The 23380-nt window shown below is 46.4% G+C and overlaps 2 protein-coding genes across 3 annotated transcripts in view; one reads left to right on the plus strand and one right to left on the minus strand.

Moving 5' to 3' along the window:
• LOC118402313 (low-density lipoprotein receptor-related protein 8-like) overlaps positions 1-23380 on the plus strand; it is a 189453-nt gene that overhangs the window by 116484 nt on the left and 49589 nt on the right. For both annotated transcript variants that reach the window (XM_035800420.2, XM_052477208.1), the window contains 3 exons: positions 9718-10113; positions 16956-17078; positions 17475-17597. In XM_035800420.2, coding sequence (XP_035656313.2) covers positions 9718-10113; positions 16956-17078; positions 17475-17597 — 642 coding nt within the window. The remainder of the gene's footprint in view (positions 1-9717; positions 10114-16955; positions 17079-17474; positions 17598-23380) is intronic.
• Positions 1-23380, minus strand: part of LOC127911058 (uncharacterized) — a 441684-nt gene that overhangs the window by 103560 nt on the left and 314744 nt on the right. The window lies entirely within an intron of this gene.

Below are 23380 nucleotides of genomic sequence, written 5' to 3' on the forward strand. Positions count from 1 at the left end.
GAACTCTGGAGCAGTGGAAATGCGCTCTGGAGTGATGAATCACGCTTCACCATCTGGCAGTCTAACGGACTAATCTGGGTTTGACGAAGTAATCTGGGCTACCTGCCCCAATGATTAGTGCCAACTGTAATGTTTGGTGGAGGAGGAATAATGGTCTGGGGCTGTTTTTATGGTTTGGCCTAGGCCCCTTAATTCCAGTGAAGGGAAATCTTAATGCTAAAGCATACAATGACATTCTCGACGATTCTGTGTTTCCAACTTTGTGGCAACAGTTTGAGGAAGGCCCTGTTTCAGTATTACAATGCCCCCGTGCACAAAGCGAGGTCCATACAGAAATAGTTTGTCGAGATCTGTGTTGAAGAACTTGACTGACCAGCACAGAGCCCTGACCTCAACCCCATAAAACACCTTTGCGATGAATTGGAAGGCCGACTGCGTGCCAGGCCCGACCTCACTAATGCTCTTCTGGCTGAATGGACAGCCAACACAGCTTTCGCTGCTATGCATTGTCTTAGACCGTTGCGCCACTCAGGCGCTGTACAATGTGACTGGTTGGGAGTGGCCTACAGTACTACATTAAGTGAGAGCAAAATAATCCTAGCAAAATAAAAGAATAACAATGTTAGTGTAACAACAGTTTTAGTAAGTAATACTGAAGTCATGCACAATTATCAGTTTCTATTTAGATTTATGTCGCCCATTCATTGTCAGTTAGAGACACAGTAGCAGCCTTGGGACCCAAAAAGCATAATCAGTGCTCTAACTCCCCCTTGCGCTGGTCTGGAGCAATGAAGCGGTGATGCAGGGTACCGTACTAAACCACAAATGACTTCTAAGTCCCGTGGCATAAGCTCGCAACTTTGAAAGGAGGAACCATTGTAGTATGCTTTTTTATCTCAACAATCCTGTCTAGCAATGTCCCTGATCATATCTAGGAGTTAGTTTAGCCAATTTATCTGACTTCGTGTTACATCAATTGGAAAGTTCTAGTAACTTAATATTCCCTATTAATTCCAATTCCTGCTTATTCCGTCTTGAACCAGGAATTTATCAACCAGGATTTCTGTAAAACCCGGGCATTTATTTGTTGCAACCCTACAGTACACAGTCAAATAGTCTCCCAATCCCTGACAACAGCAGTGATTTGGGTCTGGGATTAATGACGGACTCTCTTGGTAACTTAAAAAATGGAAAATAAATTGTTCCAGGGAAGTTTCTCTCCAGAAAATTCTCCCAACAAATCACGAGGCTGAAAAAAACCCTCTCTATCTCTCCTCTATCTCTCACTCCATCCATCATACTCCTGGTAGCAAGTTGTACGTGTGGTCATAATAATACTGACATCACTGTGGAAAAAAATCCCTCCACTCTTTCCTCTCTTCCTCTACTGTATTCTATATCCTTTCTCTATCTCTCTCTCTCTCCCCCACCTGTATTATCTCTCTCCCATCTCGTCTATTATCTCTCTTTTTCTCTCTCCTCAATCTCCCCCTTCATTGTTATCCTCCTCTCCCCAGCGTCCACTTCTCCCTCTCCATTATCACACTGTTTTGCTGTGTAAATGTGTCTGTGGCATTAGTCGAAAGGTCATCTGCTGAGTCGTTCCCCGGTGAAGGGCTGGCCTCTCTAAACCGCCTGAGATGTGGGCTGTGTCCCAAATGGCATCCTATTCCCTATAGAGTGTACTACTTTTGACCAGAGCCCCATGCACTACCAAGAAACTAGGCTGCCATTCAGGATGTAACTTGACCTTCCTGTAGAGAAGGCCTATGGAGGACTCGATGGGTAGCACTTTGCTCTATGGTCCTTGGGGAGTTAGTATTTCCATGAGTAATAGTGTGACAATTGTGCTTAGGGTTCTAGTATCTATGAATGCCATCTGTTAGAGTCAAACGTCGCTTAACCTCGTGACATGGATTGATGTGAGTAGGGGTAAGGTGGATGGATGGAGGCAGCCGTCTACCCCCCCCATCACTGTGGCTCCTCGTCCAATCAGAAATAGAGAACCGGGTCACACCACAGCCACGCCCTTCACGTTTGGCTGGCTGGAGATGATGTCACATTCCGATTGGATCATGATCCTTCAAAGTCAAGAACATGTACATGAATTAAAGTTACTCTGAGCCCATAGGCAAAAGCCAAGGGAAGTCTGTCAGAAGTCTTTAAATGTTTTTACCACAGGCCCCAACTGAAATTATGTCTCTACCGATGTAGCAGGAAATGCTAATGTATTTCACTAATGGGCCTCCCCATGTTTAATATGCATGTTTATCGAGTCTCCTTAATAATTTAACTGCAAATTAGTTGATAAGTGGGGCTAGGTTGCGCATGATGTGTCTGTGTGTACTGATTCAGTGTGTGCGCGCACGCACGTACATGTGTGTATTTGTACTGATAAGACACGGCAAATTTAAATGGAACGCTGTGGTTTAATATCGATGAAGATTAGATGAAGCCTGCAGCTCAGCCGAATCCCAAAATATGATTTGATTTTCTGTTTCTATCAGTGGTGCAGCGGGTGTAGTTTAGTGTGTGATAATCCTCATCTGTGGCCTTAGCTAAATTAATTCATTAAGCAGTGTGTGTGTGTGTGTGTGTGTGTGTGTGTGTGTGTGTGTGTGTGTGTGTGTGTGTGTGTGTGTGTGTGTGTGTGTGCGCGGGTGTGTGTGTGTGTGTAATGGAACACACATGGTGATTTGCACATATGGGTATAATATACAGGATGATCATGGTGTTCTGTTCCCACATTCCTCCAGAGGAGGTTAATTTACAGCAGTCAGCTTGATAATAAGCGGTTATTAGAATGAAAAAATAAGTCTCTCTTTGATTCTCTCTTCTTTAGCTACTGGTATGGTCTGGTAAGCCTACTCTGAAAAAGCAAGTCATGTACTGTAATGATTTTCAGTCAATAAATGCGTGAGAAAATAACAGCACTCGCACATCTGAATTGGCTTGTTGCAGGTGCGTGGGAATAACCCAATGAAATCTTTGAGGAATGAAAAACCTGCACTCTGCTCTTGCCAGTATCACTGAGATTGTCATGATAAAGTAGGCCCTTAACCAGACTTAACTCAATGGGAACAGATGTTATTTCAATGCTCTCTAACACTAGAACCGCTGGGCCTCGAGGGACCACTCTTCAAGCTAACCAGCAGTCATTCTGACTGCAACATTCTAATAGTGTAATTAATACAGTTCATCAAATAATATATATATAATAATATATGCCATTTAGCTGACGCTTTTATCCAAAGCGACTTACAGTCATGTGTGCATACATTCTTACGTATGGGTGGTCCCGGGAATCGAACCCACTACCCTGGCGTTACAAGCGCCATGCTCTACCAACTGAGCCACAGAAGGACCACAAATCAAATCAACGTTTATTTGTCACGTGCGCCGAATACAACCTTACAGTGAAATGCTGACTAACCAGTAGTGCAAAAAATGTATTAGGTAATCAATAGGTAAGTAAAGAAATAAAAACAACAGTAAAAAGACCAGTGAAAAATAACAGTAGTGAGACTATAAAAGTAGCAAGGCTACATACAGGCACCGGTTAGTCGGGCTGATTGAGGTAGTATGTACAGGTACTGTAGATATGGTTAAAGTGACTATGCATATATGATGAACAGAGAGTAGCAGTAATGTAAAAGAGGGGTTGGCGGATGGTGGGTGGTGGGTGGCGGGACACAATGCAGATAGCCCGGTTAGCCAATGTGCGGGGAGCACTGGTTGGTCGGCCCAATTGAGGTAGTATGTGCATGAATGTATAGTTAAAGTGACTATGCATATATGATAAACAGAGAGTAGCAGCAGCGTAAAAGAGGGGAGGGCACACAATGCAAATAGCCCGGGTAACCAATTGGTTACCTGTTCAGGAGTGTTATTGCTTGGGGATAAAAATTGTTGAGAAGCCTTTTTGTCCTAGACTTGGCACTCCAGTACCGCTTGCCATGTGATAGTAGAGAGAACAGTCTATGACTGGGGTGGATGGGGTCTTTGACCATTTTTAGGGCCTTCCTCTGAAACCGCCTGGTGTAGACGTCCTGGATGGCAGGCAGCTTAGCCCCAGTGATGTACTGGGCCTTACGCACTACCCTCTGTAGTGCCTTGCGGTCAGAGGCCGAGCAGTTGCCATACCAGGTAGTGATGCAACCAGTCAAGATGCTCTCGATGTTGCAGCTGTAGAACCTTTTGAGGATCTGAGGACCCATGCCAAATCTTTTTAGTGTCCTGAGGGGGAATAGGCTTTGTAGTGCCCTCTTCACGACTGTCTTGGTGTGTTTGGACCATTCTGGTTTGTTGGTGATGTGGACACCAAGGAACTTGAAGCTCTCAACCTGCTACACCCCGTCAGTGAGAATGGGGGGGTGCTTGGTCCTCCTTTTCCTGTTGTCCACAATCATCTCCTTAGTCTTGGTTACGTTGAGGGATAGGTTGTTATTCTGGCACCACCTGGCCAGGTCTCTGACCTCCTCCCTATAGGTTGTCTCGGCGTTGTCAGTGATCAGTCTACCACTGCCTACCACTGTCGTGTCGTCTGCAAACCTCATGTATGCTATTGCTAAAATAATCGTTTGGTTGTGTTCATGAAGCTGTTAGGTAATATTAGAATATAATTATTATTTGATTTCAAATAAGAAAATAGCATTTTCATTAGTTTGTTACTGTAGGCAAATGTAAAAACACAACCTAAAAACTGTTCAATACATTATATTAGTGGATTGCCTTTGTTACAACTATGAAACCGAAAGAATATGTGTTGGAACACGTAAACAGCTTATTTTTTGTAAAACAATTTTTCTACAAAATACCCCAACCACAAAGACGTATGGTCGGCAAAACGCAAAGTAAAAAGATGAAAACATCAGTAGCCTAAACATCACTATAAGCGCCAAGTGTGCTAGATAAATAGTGAAAATCAGCACAATAGCAATAAGGGCATTATAATGAATATACAGTTGAAGTCAGAAGTTTACATGCACATCGGTTGGAGCCATTAAAACTCATTTTTCAACCACTCCACAAATGTCTTGCTAACAAACTTTAGTTTTGGCATGTCGGTTAGGACATCTACTTTGTGCATGACACAAGTCATTTTTCCAACAATTGTTTACAGACAGATTATTTCACTTATAATTCACTGTATCACAATTCCAGTGGGTCAGAAGTTTACATACACTAAATTGACTGTGCCTTTAAATAGCTTGGGAAATTCCAGAAAATTATATAATGGCTTTAGAAGCTTCTGAATGGCTAATTGACATAATTTGAGTCAATTGTGTCAATTGTTGAGTCAACCTGTGGATGTATTTCAAGGCCTACCTTCACACTCAGTGCCTCTTTGCTTGACATCATGGGGAAATCAAAAGAAATCAGCCAAGAAAAAACATAGTAGACCTCCACAAGTCTGGTTCATCCTTGGGAACAATTTCCAAATGCCTGAAGGTACCAAGTTCACCTGTACAAACAATAGTACACAAGTATAAACACCATGGTACCACGCAGCCGTCATACCACTCAGGAAGGAGACACGCTTTTATCTCCTAGAGATGAACGTGCTTTGGTGCGAATAGTGCAAATCAATCCCAGAACAATAGCAAAAGACCTTGTGAAGATGCTGGAGGAAACAGGTACAAAGTTTCTATATCCACAGTAAAACGAGTCCTAAATCGACATAACCTGAAAGGCCGCTCAGCAAGGAAGAAGCCACTGCTCCAAAACCGCCATAAAAAAGCCAGACTACGGTTTGCAACTGCACATTGGGACAAAGATCGTACTTTTTGGAGAAATGTGCTCTGGTCTGATGAGACAAAACTAGAACTGTTTGGCCATAATGACCATTATTATGTTTGGAGGAAAAAGGGGATTGCTTGCAAGCCGAAGAACACCATCCCAACCGTGATGCACGGGGATGGCAGCATCATGTTGTGCGGTTGTTTTGCTACAGGAGGGACTTGTGCACTTCACAAAATAGATGGCATCATGAGGAGGTAAATTATGTGGATATATTGAAGCAACATCTCAAGACGTCAGTACTGGAGAACTTATTTGTATTACTTTAAATTTTTTAAAGGAATTTATCTGATTAACACTTTGTTCTAGTTAGCTATTTGTGTAGGTAGCTATCAAGTAAACACAATACTTACATGTATGCATAAATACGACCTTATAGATGCCAAGTCTTGGTCATGATATGGTTTCAGTTTTTAATTTTTTATATATATATATATATATATATATTGACTTTCAATGTATGCAAAAACTGAAACCACATTGAAAGTCAATATATATAAAAAATAAAAACTGAAACCATATAATGACCAAGACTTGGCATCTATAAGGTCTTATTTATGCATACATGAACATTGAAAGTCAATATATATAAAACAATTTTTTTTTTTAAAGTTCTCAACAGGGCGTGATTTTTTTTTACCCTTTAAGTTAAAGCTTGGTCGCAAATTGGTCTTGCAAATGGACAGTGACCCCAAGAATACTTCCAAAGTTGTGAAAAAATGGCTTAAGGACACCAAAGTCAAGGTATTGGAGTAGCCATCACAAAGCCTTGACCTCAATCCCATAGGAAATTTGTGGGCAGAACTATAAAAGTGTGTGCGAGCAAGTCAGCCTACAAACCTGACTCAGTTACACCAGCTCTGTCAGGAGGAATGGGCCAAAATTCACCCAACTTATTGTGGGAAGCTTGTGGAAGGCTACCTGAAACATTTGACCCAATTTAAACAATTCTAAGGCAATGCTACCAAATACTAAATGAGTGTATGTAAACTTCTGACCAACTGGGAATGTGATGAAAGAAATCAAAGCTGAAATAAATCATTCCCTCTACTATTATTCTGACATTTCACATGCTTAAAATAAAGTGGTGATCCTAACTGACCTAAGACAGGGAAATTTCACTTGGATGAAATGTCAGGAATGGTGAAAAACTGAGTTTAAATGTATTTGGCTAAGGTGTATGGACACTTCCAACTTCAACTGTAAGTGTCAATATGACAGCAGTCAAAAATAGTCAATTGTTGTCAGCTTGTGCTGACATGGTCTGCGTATTCACGCAAGGGCATCAGTGGCATTTCATTTAGCGGTTATTCCCTTGCCCTAACAGCTGACAGAAATCCTCGCCACTCTGACTTGCCTGACACACTTCCCACAAACATGTCGCTTGCAGGTTACACAGATGTCTTGGGTTCTGTTCTTTGTGCATCTGGCCACCTGGCACTGTCTCCTCCTTGGGAGCCGTGTGCAATTTGGCTCGCGCAAAAGGCTCGCGTGGAATCTTTGCTGCTGCCTTGGCCCTCATATGTCTCTTAAATAGCCCATATGCCAGACTGGGCACGGTGTTCTCGATGCACTGCTTGAACAACATGTGTGCGTTGATAGCAGCCAAGTACACAGCGACGGGAGCCTCCTTTCACAGAGTACGGCCGTGCCATCCAAGTAGGCCAGAGTAGACTACTTGGATTGGTGGACTGATATAGGGTACATACCATTTAGAGATTATGATTAGAGTATACCAATGCAATAGAATGGCCCGTCCTGTTCTTCATTCACAATTGGTGATTACATCATTAGGCATCGTTCGCTTCCCCTACTGCTCCTCTTCCCCTGGAAGAGGAGCAGAGCAGGACCTACTGTCGTTAGGAGGAGCAGAGCAGGCCCCCTGGAAGAGCAGGCCCTACTGTCAGGAAGAGGAGCAGAGCAGGCCCTACTGTCGGTAGGGGAGGAGGAGCAGAGCAGGCCCTACTGTCGGGAGGACTGTCGGGAGGCAGAGCAGGCCCTACTGTCGGGAGGAGGAGCAGAGCAGGCCCTACTGTCAGGGGAGGAGGCGCAGAGCAGGCCCTACTGTCGGGAGGAGGAGCAGAGCAGGCCCTACTGTCGGGAAGAGGAGCAGAGCAGGCCCTACTGTCGGGAGGAGGAGCAGAGCAGGCCCTACTGTCGGGAGGAGGAGCAGAGCAGGCCCTACTGTCGGGAGGAGGAGCAGAGCAGGCCCTACTGTCGGGAGGAGGAGCAGAGCAGGCCCTACTGTCGGGAGGAGGAGCAGAGCAGGCCCTACTGTCGGGAGGAGGAGCAGAGCAGGCCCTACTGTCGGGAGGAGGAGCAGAGCAGGCCCTACTGTCGGGAGGAGGAGCAGAGCAGGCCCTACTGTCGGGAAGGAGGAGCAGAGCAGGCCCTACTGTCGGGAGGAGGAGCAGAGCAGGCCCTACTGTCAGGAAGAGGAGCAGAGCAGGCCCTACTGTCGGGAGGAGGAGCAGAGCAGGCCCTACTGTCGGGAGGAGGAGCAGAGCAGGCCCTACTGTCGGGAGGAGGCCCTACTGTCGGGCAGAGCAGGCCCTACTGTCGGGAGGAGGCGCAGAGCAGGCCCTACTGTCGGGAGGAGGACTGCAGAGCAGGCCCTACTGTCGGGAGGAGGAGGCCCTACTGCAGAGCAGAGCAGCAGGCCCTACTGTCGGGAGGAGGCGCAGAGCAGGCCCTACTGTCGGGAGGAGGAGCAGAGCAGGCCCTACTGTCGGGAGGAGGAGCAGAGCAGACCCTACTGTCGGGAAGAGGAGTGGGCAACATTGGAAAACCATTTATATAATGACATGCCCTCCTAAAACTGGTTATAACTCCAGTTCTGTTTGTGATATTACGATTCTAACAACGGCATTGTGTTACATAGACTTATTTAGGAAAAGCCAAGGACGGAAGGGGGCATGTCTTTAAAATGGCAGAGTAATAAAAAAATGACATTGATGAGTAGTGAAACTGACTGGTTTTAGCAGTTCTAGTGTTAATGGTTGAGATACAGTTCTGAATGAACATTAATTCGATGTGGGATTAACTCAAATGCTCAATGTTATCAATGTTATCGACATTGATACAGTGCACCATTGAAATAATGTGGAAACAACGTTGAGTCAACATAGGTACGGATGTACCAGTGGGCGGGCACACGCACATACACACAAACACACTCACACACTGTTTAAACTCTGCGGGTGGAAATGAGTCACTAAAATCCTAAATATAATGTCTCCAATTGACGAATGACATTTTATTTGCATGCTGTATTCTCCCCCCCCCTGTCATTTGTCACACAGAACAGAATGCTTAAGACTGCAGCCCAGAGTCGTGTTCATTAGGGTTGAAACGGGAAACAATTATCCAAACCGAAGTGAAACAGGGAGGTATTTTCTGACCTTGTTCAATAAAAAAAGGCTAATTTTCAAATCAAATATTGGGCCCTAAGATGGGCCCTAATGAACATAGCCCAGACCTAAATCCCCTTTAAGAATAAACCCAGGCTGACAGCAGCAGCAGGGAGAAACTCCCTGTAGCCTATATGAATATCAAAGCTCGGGCTCTCAGTGAGTTTTCTGAGATAAAGAAGTGTGTCCCAAGTGACACCCTATTATGTACTGCACTACTTTTGACAACGGCCCCTAGGGCTCTGGTTAAAAGTAGTGCACTACATAGGGAATAGAGGGTCATTTGGGACACAACCAGAGACTGTAGGAGTGATGGGATGTCTGTAATTCTCTGACTCTTGACTGTGAGAGAGCGAGAGAATAGAGAGATAGAGGTCTACCATGGAGCGGAGGTGTGTGCGCTAGGTATTTCTGTCTTGTTGTATCATGATCAGCAGTTGATTTTCTCACTCTAGCTGACCTCTAGCTGACCTCTCTCTCCCTATCTCCCTCCCCTCTTCTCATCTAGACGCCAAGTCCTGCCCGAAAAGCGAATTCCAGTGCGCCAACCGCAAGTGCCTGGCACCTGTCTACGTGTGCGACGGCGATGACGACTGCGACGACGGCTCTGACGAACTAAAATGCTCCTCCCGCCACTCGCCAACGACCACCTGTGGTCCGCACGAGTTCCGCTGCAACACCTCAGAGTGCGTGCCTGTCATGTGGAGCTGTGACGGCGACCCAGACTGCCCAGACGGCTCTGACGAGTGGCCGGAGCGTTGTGGGAGTGAAGGGTCGCAATCGCGACGCAGGATGAACTGTACGATGGAGGAGTTTCGGTGCGCCAACGGGGAGTGTGTGAGGCTGGCGTGGAAATGTGACGGGGATCCGGACTGCAAGGATAAATCAGACGAGGCGGATTGTCGTAAGTCAATGGAAATGTTATTTTCTTCTCTCTTAGATACATATTAAGCCTTATTACACTGCATTATTCTTAGCCTCAGGCTCTCCTATGCTCCAGCCTCAGACTTATCCCATATTCACGTGAGCATTTCTAAACCATGGGCTAACAGACAAACACAACACGCAACCAATGTGACATTCTATCTATGTAGAGTCCTGCATGGGCATTACATTTAAAGCCCAAGTCCTACACACACCCACGACCGACGTTCAAGCCCTGTCCTCACTGCAGTAACTTCCTCCATTAGTTAGCTGCTTGTCTCTGTCTGTCTACCGCTCCTCACTGCAGTAACTTCCTCCATTAGTTAGCTGCTTGTCTCTGTCTGTCTCCCGCTCCTCACTGCAGTAACTTCCCCCATTAGTTAGCTGCTTGTCTCTGTCTGTCTCCGGCTCCTCACTGCAGTAACTTCCTCCATTAGTTAGCTGCTTGTCTCTGTCTGTCTACCGCTCCTCGCTGCAGTAACTTCCTCCATTAGTTAGCTGCTTGTCTCTGTCTGTCTACCGCTCCTCGCTGCAGTAACTTCCTCCATTAGTTAGCTGCTTGTCTCTGTCTGTCTACCGCTCCGCGCTGCAGTAACTTCCCCCATTAGTTAGCTGCTTGTCTCTGTCTGTCTCCCGCTCCTCACTGCAGTAACTTCCCCCATTAGTTAGCTGCTTGTCTCTGTCTGTCTCCCGCTCCTCGCTGCAGTAACTTCCCCATTAGTTAGCTGCTTGTCTCTGTCTGTCTCCCGCTCCTCACTGCAGTAACTTCCCCCATTAGTTAGCTGCTTGTCTCTGTCTGTCTCCGACTCCTCACTGCAGTAACTTCCTCCATTAGTTAGCTGCTTGTCTCTGTCTGTCTACCGCTCCTCGCTGCAGTAACTTCCCCCATTAGTTAGCTGCTTGTCTCTGTCTGTCTACCGCTCCTCGCTGCAGTAACTTCCCCCATTAGTTAGCTGCTTGTCTCTGTCTGTCTACCGCTCCTCACTGCAGTAACTTCCTCCATTAGTTAGCTGCTTGTCTCTGTCTGTCTCCCGCTCCTCACTGCAGTAACTTCCCCCATTAGTTAGCTGCTTGTCTCTGTCTGTCTACCGCTCCGCGCTGCAGTAACTTCCCCCATTAGTTAGCTGCTTGTCTCTGTCTGTCTCCCGCTCCTCACTGCAGTAACTTCCCCCATTAGTTAGCTGCTTGTCTCTGTCTGTCTCCCGCTCCTCACTGCAGTAACTTCCCCCATTAGGGGCGGCAGCGTAGCCTAGTGGTTAGAGCGTTGGACTAGTAACCGGAAGGTTGCGAGTTCAAACCTCGAGCCGACAAGGTACAAATCTGTCGTTCTGCCCTGAACAGGCAGTTAACCCACTGTTCCCAGGCCGTCATTGAAAATAAGAATATGTTCTTAACTGACTTGCCTGGTTAAATAAAGGTAAAATTAAAAATTAAAATTAGTTAGCTGCTTGTCTCTGTCTGTCTACTTCCCCCGCTCCGCGCTGCAGTAACTTCCTCCATTAGTTAGCTGCTTGTCTCTGTCTGTCTCCCGCTCCTCACTGCAGTAACTTCCTCCATTAGTTAGCTGCTTGTCTCTGTCTGTCTCCCGCTCCTCACTGCAGTAACTTCCCCCATTAGTTAGCTGCTTGTCTCTGTCTGTCTACCGCTCCGCGCTGCAGTAACTTCCTCCATTAGTTAGCTGCTTGTCTCTGTCTGTCTCCCGCTCCTCACTGCAGTAACTTCCCCCATTAGTTAGCTGCTTGTCTCTGTCTGTCTCCCGCTCCTCGCTGCAGTAACTTCCTCCATTAGTTAGCTGCTTGTCTCTGTCTGTCTCCCGCTCCTCACTGCAGTAACTTCCCCCATTAGTTAGCTGCTTGTCTCTGTCTGTCTACCGCTCCTCACTGCAGTAACTTCCCCATTAGTTAGCTGCTTGTCTCTGTCTGTCTCCCGCTCCTCGCTGCAGTAACTTCCTCCATTAGTTAGCTGCTTGTCTCTGTCTGTCTCCCGCTCCTCACTGCAGTAACTTCCCCCATTAGTTAGCTGCTTGTCTCTGTCTGTCTCCGACTCCTCACTGCAGTAACTTCCTCCATTAGTTAGCTGCTTGTCTCTGTCTGTCTACCGCTCCTCACTGCAGTAACTTCCTCCATTAGTTAGCTGCTTGTCTCTGTCTGTCTACCGCTCCTCGCTGCAGTAACTTCCTCCATTAGTTAGCTGCTTGTCTCTGTCTGTCTCCGCTCCTCACTGCAGTAACTTCCCCATTAGTTAGCTGCTTGTCTCTGTCTGTCTCCCGCTCCTCGCTGCAGTAACTTCCTCCATTAGTTAGCTGCTTGTCTCTGTCTGTCTACCGCTCCTCACTGCAGTAACTTCCTCCATTAGTTAGCTGCTTGTCTCTGTCTGTCTACCGCTCCGCGCTGCAGTAACTTCCTCCATTAGTTAGCTGCTTGTCTCTGTCTGTCTCCCGCTCCTCACTGCAGTAACTTCCCCCATTAGTTAGCTGCTTGTCTCTGTCTGTCTACCGCTCCTCACTGCAGTAACTTCCTCCATTAGTTAGCTGCTTGTCTCTGTCTGTCTACCGCTCCTCACTGCAGTAACTTCCCCCATTAGTTAGCTGCTTGTCTCTGTCTGTCTCCCGCTCCTCACTGCAGTAATTTCCTCCATTAGTTAGCTGCTTGTCTCTGTCTGTCTCCCGCTCCTCACTGCCCCTGCTCTGCCTGTTTGGGTAACCATAGCAACTCCTGCTCCTAGCTGCTCCTCAAGCTAAGTACAGTGTGAACCCGCCTGTACATACACATACATGCATGCAAAAACACTCAAATTCAGAGCAAAACTCATATACAGACATGTGTAACAGAACGAAATGGTACCGTAACCTCACTCCCCAGTTTAAACTGTTTCCTCTCCGCTATCGAATTGGTACCTTTTCGGTGGCGCAACTGGCTAAGACATTTTACATACATGATACTTTCATACACAGTATTACATGACAGAAATATAGTTTGATATATACATTAAAAGGTACAGTGCCTTTGGAAAGTATTCAGACCCCTAGACTTTTTCCACATTTTGTTACGTTACAGCCTTGTTCAAAAAATGATTAAATACAAAAAAATAATCCGAGATCTACACACACTACCCCATAATGACAAAGTGAAAACAGGTTTTTATACAAATTTATAAAAAATAAAAAACATAAATACCGTATTTAAGTAAGTGTTCAGACCATTTGCTATGTGACTCGAAATTGAGCTCAGGTGCATTCTGTTTCCATTGATCATCCTTCAGATGTTTCTACAACTTGATTGGAGTCCACCTGTGGTTAATTTAATTAATTGGACATGATTTGGAAAGGCACACACCTGTCTATATAAGGTCCCACAATTGACAGTGCATGTCAGAGCAAAACCCAAGCCATGAGGTTGAAGGAATTGTCAGTAGAGCTCCGAGACAGGATTGTGTCGAGGCACAGATCTGGGGAAGGGTACAAAACAATTCTGCAGCATTAAAGGTCCCCAAGAACACAGTGGCCTCCATCATTTTTAAGTGGAATCACTGGCCGCCCGGCCAAACTGAGCAATCAGGGGAGAAGTGCCTTGGTCAGTGAGGTGGCCCAAGAAACAAATGCTCACTCTGACAGAGCTCTAGAGTTCCTCTGTGGAGATGGGAGAACCTTCCAGAAGGACAACCATCTCCACAGCACTCCACTAATCAGGCCTTTATGGTAGAGTGGCCAGACGGTAGCCCCTCCTCAGTAAAAGGCAAATAACAGCCTGCTTTGAGTTTGCTAAAATGTACCTAAAGACTCTCAGACCATCAGAAACCAGATTCTCTGGTCTGATGAAACCAAGATTGAACTCTTTGGCCTGAATGCCAAGCGTCATTTCTGGAGGAAACTTGGCACCATCCCAGCGGTGAAGCATGGTGGTGGCAACATCATGCTGTGGGGATGTTTTTCAGCGGCAAGGACTGGGAGACTAGTCAGGATTGAGGCAAAGGTGAACGGAGCAAAGTACAGAGAGATCCTTGATGAAAACCTGCTCTAGTGTGCTCAGGACCTTAGACTGGGGCGAAGGTTTTACCTTCCAACAGGACAACGACCCTAAGCACACAGCCAAGACAACGCAGGACTGGCTTTGGGACAAGTCTCTGAATGTCCTTGAGTGGCCCAGCCAGAGCCAGACTTGAACCCGATCGAACGTCTCTAGAGAGACCTGAAAATAGCTGTGTAGCAACACTCACTATCCAATTTGACAAAGCTGGAGAGGATCTGCAGAGAAGAATGGGAATAACTCCCCAAATACAGGTGTGCCAAGCTTGTCGCGTCATACCCAAGAAGACTCAAGGCTGTAATCGCTGCCAAAGGTGCTTCAAAAAAGCACTGAGTAAAGGGTCTGAATACTTACGTAAATGTGATATTATAAAAATAAATTTAAAAATCATAAATTAACAAAAATGTCTAAAAATCTGTTTCTGCTTTGTCATTATGTCAATAGATGAGGGGGGAAAACTATGTAGTACATTTTAGAATAAGGCAGTAACCTAACAGTATGTGGAAAACGTCAAGGGGTCTGAATACTTTACGAAGGCACTTTACATGGTATACATGGTGTTTTCGGTCTTAACTATTACAGATCATGACGTTTTAATCCCATCGCTCAGCTAATCTCAGCCAATCCCACCTATGTCCGCAGACCCCCCTCTTTATTACCATTTGCTTTAGATTTTTCAACTGTGCTGGGATGTCTTGCATCAATTCTGATTTCTAATGGTATTCACAGATTGTAAATTAAGACAAATATTTTTGCTAAGATTATTATTACATTCATTTATTGACTATGGCTCTGCCAATCGTCCAGCGGTGCTCTTTGTAGGGTTTGTTTTAAGTGACTATTGTGATTTTTAAGCCACTGTGACCAGAAACAAGCTCGAAGGGGGCAATACCAGATGACTAAATTCTCACAATTACAATAACAGGGGCGGTTCGCAATTTTAGGGGGGTATGATTTTTGTCCACCTGTAACTTTCTCCCTCATCATTATTAACAATTAGTTCAGGATGATCCGTAATCCTGGTAGCATCCAAATGAACGTAGAAGTGTTTAGAAACATATTCTATTCTTATTTACAGTAAAACTGACTCTAAAATGACACAATACATTATTTACCATTAATTTCTATTGGGCACAATGTAATATGAAAATACATCCAAACCAAACAGCAAATGCATCCAAAAAGTTTGTAGAGTCAAAATCTTGATGTAATCCTTGTGTGCTAGGAATACATTTTTGACTACTTTACACATATACATACACATATAAGTGAATTTGATCCCAATACTTTTGGTCCCTTAAAATGAGGAGGACTATGCAGAAAAAGTGCTGTAATTTTTCTAAACGGTTCACCCGATATGGATGAAAATATACCTCAAAAACAACCTCAAATTAAAGCTGACAGTCTGCACTTTAACCTCAAAGTCATCGTATCATTTCACATCTAGTGGCAGAAAGTGTATTTTGCCTGCGCTACAGAAAACTACTGTATATCGTTCCGCTAATTCAGGACTTAAAAAAAAAAAACATATTTATATTTAACCCAGCTTTTTCAGGGGGTGCTGCAGTACCCTCAGGACCCTTACTTCACGCAGCTATGACCAGCCCTAGTTGCTAGGCAACCCATGAATGTCCTTGAGCATTTAAAAGCCCTTGAATAATATCGAGGTCTCGGGTTTGACAAGAAAGCCAGGGCTGGGGAGAACGATCATATCGCTCGCTGTGTCTCTGTGGCGCTTTTGGCCCACCACACAATCACTGGCTTGTAGCATTATTCAAAGTGACTGGTAACTCACACACATATATATATATATATACTATTCACTGTTATGTGGCCCAGGCTTTTGAATAATAATGAGATCTTCAGTTTTGACAAGAAAGCCAGAGCTAGGGCGAATGACTATCGCTTTGTCTCTTGTGTGTCCCTTTTGGCCACAGCAAGTTTAGTGGTTTAGCGTACACAGTTTTGCGGATGTTGTCGCAGGTGCAGCGAAATGGTTATGTTTCACGCTCCAACAGTGCAGCGATATCTAGCTATTCAATACCAATACGCACATATTCCAAAAGTAAGTCATGTCAGAACGAGTTCAAGCTACACTGTTGTTATATTACGATGTAGCACACATAGCCATTGAGTTACTTGTAGTAAGACAGTGTACTGTATGTGTAAACTGTATTCTCTGTGTGTTGCCCATATACAGGAATCCAACCCACAATGCAGTGTTTCCCCTAGCTCGATTTTTTTTTCCCATGCAGGGTGTTACATCTAGGTCCTGTTCAACCAACCTTTTCAAGGAAAGACAAATGAAGATTAAACAATGATAGGAGAAAAACAGCCACCCACAACTCTGTTGTTGTGTTGCAAAGCCACTCTGAGCTATCGGATTCTACTATTGGTACAGTATCTACAGTATGATTAAATAATGTGGAGAGGCATTCCCCAGCCGCAGTCTGGCCTGTGTATGAGAGTGTGTTTTCGTGGTGGCGCAGCACTAGATTAGTGGGCCTTAATCAGATCCCACCGCTGCTAAATTTACATTTACGTCATTTAGCAGACGCTCTTATCCAGGGCGACTTACAGTAGTATTGAGTGCATACATTTTCATAATGAATATACATGAATATAGGAGAAACTGTATGTTGATTATAGATCTCCTCCTCTTTACCTGTAGCCTAGTTTCAATGCTCATTTTCATCCAACTCTCTCTCCATCCTGTGTGTGTGGGTATGGGTATGTCCATGTGTGGGTATGTCCATGTGTGGGTATGTCCATGTGTGTGGATGTGTGTGTGCTATAGCTCTGCTGACGTGCCGCCCAGATGAATTCCAGTGTGGGGATGGCTCCTGTATCCATGGCACCAAGCAGTGTAACAAGGTCCATGACTGTCCTGACCAGAGTGACGAGTCAGGCTGTGTCAACGGTAGGAACGCAGTTTCATGTCTGGGCTAGGGAATTAATGGCGACTGGGGGGGTTCTACTCTGGCTTCCATCTCGGGGCAGGATATCGGTCACATGTCTGTCCGTGGCTGGCTGGATGGATGACTGGATAGCTGGCTGGCTGTGTGTGTGTGTGTGGCTGGTTGGCTGGCTGGCTGGATTTCGGGCTGGATGTCTGGATGGCCGTCTGTTTGGCTGGTTATCTGTCTGGTTGTTTGACTGGCTGGCTGGCTGCTTGGCCAACTTCCTGACTGGCTGGATTCATGTCTGGCTGACCTTTTGTCTGTCTGTCTGTGCCTGTCTGACTGCTTCTCTGTGTATGTCCTCCTGGCTACCTGTCTGTCGTAAAACTATTTCCCCGTCTCTCTTCCTGCAACAGCCACGAAGTGTGAGGGGCCCCTGAAGTTCCTGTGTAGGAACGGAGAGTGTATCGACAGCGCTAAGGTGTGTGACAACGTCAAGGACTGCAAGGACCGCTCCGATGAGCCCAAGAAGGAGTGTGGTAAGGACACATGCACACACACGGACACACACACACATTGTAAATACGTTGTTTGAATCCACAAATCACATTACAGTCAAAGGATTCAAACACCTCAGAGGTTTATTTTGTCTTATTATGCCTCTAATTCTTTCAACAACAAAAAAGTGTCCTTGACAGTACATGGCCTTCAGATGACAGGCCTGCATAAGACAAAGGCAAAGCAGCTAGCAAGGTACTGACTGCTCTGTGTCAGCCTTGCTGTAGGGAGAAAAGAGGTACATGTGAGAGAAGCAAAGATACTGTCTTCTGTCTCTTCCTTTTGTAACGCGTATCTCACCTCTCTCTGGGTAAGGAATAAAATACAGGCGCCTCGTGGTGTAGCTAGCGCCTGGCCTAATTGTGCCTCGTGGTGTAGCTAGCGCCTGGCCTAATTGTGCCTCGTGGTGTAGCTAGCGCCTGGCCTAATTGTGCCTCGTGGTGTAGCGCCTGGCCTAATTATTAATTTCCCTGATTGTTGTAGAGCTTACGGCACCCTATTCTCTACTGTATATAGAGCACTGCTTTTGACCAAGGTTTATTTTGTCTTATTATGCCTCTAATTCTTAAGAACAAAAAAAAAAAGTTTCCTTGACAGAGTAATTATTCTCCTCTTTGACTGTGCTTTTTTGGCTTCAATTGCATTTCTTTAACCTATTTGGCAAGCTTGCCCTCCCAAAGTTGTTGAATGGTTGTGCTTAGTAATTGTGCTTAGGGTTTGGGCAGTATCTAGATTTTCATACCGTCATACCGTTTCAGTATTATACCAGGGTATACGGTATTACCGGAAGTACACACTAGGGCCGCTATTTATTTAGAAAATAATGAAGTATTATAATTGCTATTATGTATTTCTTGGGGGACAAAACAATTTAGGCAACAGGAACCTTGATACATGATGGGATTGAATGTCTCTGCTGTCGTCAAGAAGCTTGATCTTGACATCTCGCCACTTAGCTAGCAAGTTAGCAAATCAAATGCGTAGCTGGAGCCCTGAGGTGGACACAATTCATTTGACACATCTTAGATTTACTATAGTTACACGTAACTTACCGTTAGTCATAAGCAGTGGCGTATCACGCACCCCTGTTTTGAAAATCATACTGTCTGTATTCCGATATACCCCGGCATACGGTATAAAACGGTATAGCGACCCAAGCCTAGTTGTGCTAGCAAGGTTCATCCTCCTAGCAGAGGAAACCAGGTTTTTGGCTAAAATGTCCTTGTACTGGGTAAAAAAAAAAAAGGGCCCCAGGACCAGTGGAAACAAAACAGCTCCATAACATCAAAGATCCGCCACCCTATTTTACAGTACGTAATGGGGCTCTTTTCAGCTTATGCGTTCTCGTTTCGGTGCCAAACCCACCGCTGTTGTGGGTGGCCAGTACGGCATCGGTAAATTAAAGTAGGTTCCTCTGGAAATGTTTTTCATGTGGGTGTTGAAGGAGAGAGCGGTCAGAGTCAAGTGTAAGAGCGGGCCGTCTATTTTAACAATGGGGTTGTTAAATAATAGTCATTTGTGTTTTGTATGAAATTCAGGTTCTGCGAGTTTCATATTTAATAGCATAACAATGAAAATTGATTTTGATTTTGTAAATTACATCTCCTAGGGGTAACATGTGCAATGAAAACTATTAACGCTCCCTAAACCGACCCTTCAGGTATGCCGAATCTGACACTGGTTATGGGCGAGGATTCATTATCCAATTGCACAAATTGGAGTCTGTCTGACAGATGGGAGGGAAACCAAGAGTGCGCCTGACCTTGAAGAGCAACATTTGTCTCTAGGCGCCTGATGAGAATGTGATAGTCAAAAGCTGAGCTTAAATTGAGAAGCATTAGTATAGAGAGAGTGTCGTGGTTGTCAGGGTTTTCCTGTGGTGAAGTAGAGGAGGACCAAAACGCAGTGTGGTTATATTGACTCATGTTTAATAAAAACAGATAAACATGAACACTACAAAACAATAAACGTGGAAAACCAAAAACAGCCCGTTCTGGTGCAAAACACAGAGACAGGAACAATCACCCACAAAACCCAACACAAAACAGGCTACCTAAATATGGTTCCCAATCAGAGACAATGACTAACACCTGCCTCTGATTGAGAACCATATCAGGCCAAACATAGAAATAGACAAACCAGACACACAACATAGCATGCCCACCCAGCTCACGTCCTGACCAGCACTAAAACAAGGAAAACACATACGGATGGACAGAACGTGACAGAACACCCCCAAGGTGCGGACTCCGAACGCACAACCTAAACCTATAGGGGAGGGTCTGGGTGGGCATCTCTCCGCGGTGGCGGCTCTGGCGCTGGACGTGGACCCCACTCCATAATTGTCTTAGTCCACCTCCTTAGTGTCCCTTGAGTGGCGACCCTTGCCGCTAATCTTGGCCTAGGAAACCTAACAATGGGCCCCACTGGACTGAGGTAGCTCAGGACTGAGGGGAAGCTCGGGACCGAGGGGAAGCTCGGGAGTGAGAGGAAGCTCAGGAGTGAGAGGAAGCTCAGGAGTGAGAGGAAGCTCAGGAGTGAGAGGAAGCTCAGGAGTGAGAGGAAGCTCAGGCAGGTTGATTGGCTGGTGGTTCCGGCAGATCCTGGCCGACTGGCAGATCCTGGCTGACTGGCGGATCCTGGCTGACTCGCGGATCTGGCAGATCCTGGCTGACTGGCACTTCTGGCGGATCCTGGCTGACTGTTTTTAGCTAGCTTTCCCAATTCAACACCTGTGATTACTGTGTGCCTCGCTGTATGTCTCTCTCAAATGTCACTGTGAAGTCCATGGAGAACAAGAGCACCTCCTCCCAGCTGCCCACTGCACTGAGGCTAGGAAACACGGTCTCCACCGATAAATCCATGATTATCGAAAACTTCAATAAGCACTTCTCAACGGCTGGCCATGCCTTCCGCCTGGCTACTCCAACCTCGGCCAACAGCACCGCCCCCCCCGTAGTTCCTCACCCAAGCCTCTCCAGGTTCTCCTTTACCCAAATCCAGATAGCAGATGTTCTGAAAGAGCTGCAAAACCTGGACCCGTACAAATCAGCTGAGCTTGACAATCTGGACCCGCTATTTCTGAAACTATCTGCCGCCATTGTCGCAACCCCTATTACCAGCCTGTTCAACCTCTCTTTCATATCGTCTGAGATCCCCAAGGATTGAAAGCTGCCGCAGTCATCCCCCTCTTCAAAGGGGAGACACCCTGGACCCAAACTGCTATAGACCTATATCCATCCTGCCCTGCCTATCTAAGGTCTTCGAAAGCCAAGTCAACAAACAGGTCACTGACCATCTCGAATCCCACCGTACCTTCTCCGCTGTGCAATCTGGTTTCCGAGCCGGTCACGGGTGCACCTCAGCCACACTCAAGGTACTAAACGATATCATAACCGCCATCGATAAAAGACAGTACTGTGCAGCCGTCTTCATCGACCTCGCCAAGGCTTTCGACTCTGTCAATCACCATATTCTTATCGGCAGACTCAACAGCCTCGGTTTTTCGGATGACTGCCTTGCCTGGTTCACCAATTACTTTGCAGACAGAGTTCAGTGTGTCAAATCGGAGGGCATGCTGTCCGGTCCTCTGGCAGTCTCTATGGGGGTGCCACAGGGTTCAATTCTCGGGCCGACTCTTTTCTCTGTATATATCAATGATGTTGCTCTTGCTGCGGGCGATTCCCTGATCCACCTCTACGCAGACGACACCATTCTATATACTTTCGGCCCGTCATTGGACACTGTGCTATCAAATCTCCAAACGAGCTTCAATGCCATACAGCACTCCTTCCGTGGCCTCCAACTGCTCTTAAACGCGAGTAAAACCAAATGCATGCTTTTCAACCGATCGCTGCCTGCACCCGCATGCCCGACTAGCATCACCACCCTGGATGGTTCCGACCTTGAATATGTGGACATCTATAAGTACCTAGGTGTCTGGCTAGACTGCACACTCTCCTTCCAGACTCACATCAAACATCTCCAATCAAAAATCAAATCAAGAGTCGGCTTTCTATTCCGCAACAAAGCCTCCTTCACTCACGCTGCCAAGCTTACCCTAGTAAAACTGACTATCCTACCGATCCTCGACTTCGGCGATGTCATCTACAAAATGGCTTCCAACACTCTACTCAGCAAACTGGATGCAGTCTATCACAGTGCCATCCGTTTTGTCACTAAAGCACCTTATACCACCCACCACTGCGACTTGTATGCTCTAGTCGGCTGGCCCTCACTACATATCCGTCGCCAGACCCACTGGCTCCAGGTCATCTACAAGTCCATGCTAGGTAAAGCTCCGCCTTATCTCAGTTCACTGGTCACGATGGCAACACCCATCCGTAGCACGCGCTCCAGCAGGTGTATCTCACTGATCATCCCTAAAGCCAACACCTCATTTGGCCAGCTGCTGCCTGTGACTGGAACGAATTGCAAAAATCGCTGAAGTTGGAGACTTTTATCTCCCTCACCAACTTCAAACATCAGCTATCCGAGCAGCTAACCGATCGCTGCAGCTGTACATAGTCTATAGGTAAATAGCTCACCCATTTTCACCTACCTCATTCCCATACTGTTTTTATACTGTTTTTATTTATTTACTTTCCTGCTCTTTTGCACACCAATATCTCTACCTGTACATGACCATCTGATCATTTATCACTCCAGTGTTAATCTGCAAAATTGTATTATTCGCCTACCTCCTCATGCCTTTTGCACACATTGTATATAGACTGCCCATTTTTTTTCTACTGTGTTATTGACTTGCTAATTGTTTACTCCATGTGTAACTCTGTGTTGTCTGTTCACACTGCTATGCTTTATCTTGGCCAGGTCGCAGTTGCAAATGAGAACTTGTTCTCAACTAGCCTACCTGGTTAAATAAAGGTGAAATAAAAATAAAAATAAAACATCCTGGCAGACTGGCGGATCCTGGCTGAATGACGGATCTAACTGATCCTGGTCGACTGGCAGATCCTGGCAGACCGGCGGATCCTGGCCGACTGGCGGATCCTGGCTGACTGGCAGTTCTGGCGGATCCTGGCTGACTGGCGGATCCTGGCAGACTGGCGGATCCTGGCTGACTGGCAGATCCTGGCAGACTGGCGGATCCTGGCCGACTAGCGGATCTGGCGGATCCTGGCAGACTGGCGGATCCTGGCTGAATGGCGGATCTAACTGATCCTGGCTGACTGGCAGATCCTGGCTGACTGGCGGATCCTGGCTAACTGGCGGATCCTGGCAGACTGGCGGATCCTGGCTAACTGGCGGATCCTGCCTAACTGGCAGATCCTGGCGGATCCTGGCAGACTGGCGGATCCTGGCAGACTGGCGGATCCTGGCTAACTGGCGGATCCTGGCAGACTGGCGGATCCTGGCTGACTGGCGGATCCTGCCTAACTGGCAGATCCTCCTGGCGGATCCTGGCAGACTGGCGGATCCTGGCAGACTGGCGGATCTAACTGATCCTGGCTGACTGGCAGATCCTGGCCGACTGGCGGATCCTGGCCGACTGGCAGATCCTGGCCGACTGGCAGATCCTGGCAGACTGGCAGATCCTGGCAGACTGGCATCCTGGCTGACTGGCGGATCCTGGCAGACTGGCGGAGACTGGCGGATCTAACTGATCCTGGCTGACTGGCATATCCTGATCCTGGCCGACTGGCGGATCCTGGCTGACTGGCGGATCCTGGCCGACTGGCAGATCCTGGCTGACTGGCAGATCCTGGCCGACTAGCAGTTCTGGCGGATCCTGGCAGACTGG

This window comes from Oncorhynchus keta, chromosome 23 (genome assembly GCF_023373465.1).
Source record: "Oncorhynchus keta strain PuntledgeMale-10-30-2019 chromosome 23, Oket_V2, whole genome shotgun sequence".
Lineage (NCBI taxonomy): Eukaryota > Metazoa > Chordata > Actinopteri > Salmoniformes > Salmonidae > Oncorhynchus > Oncorhynchus keta.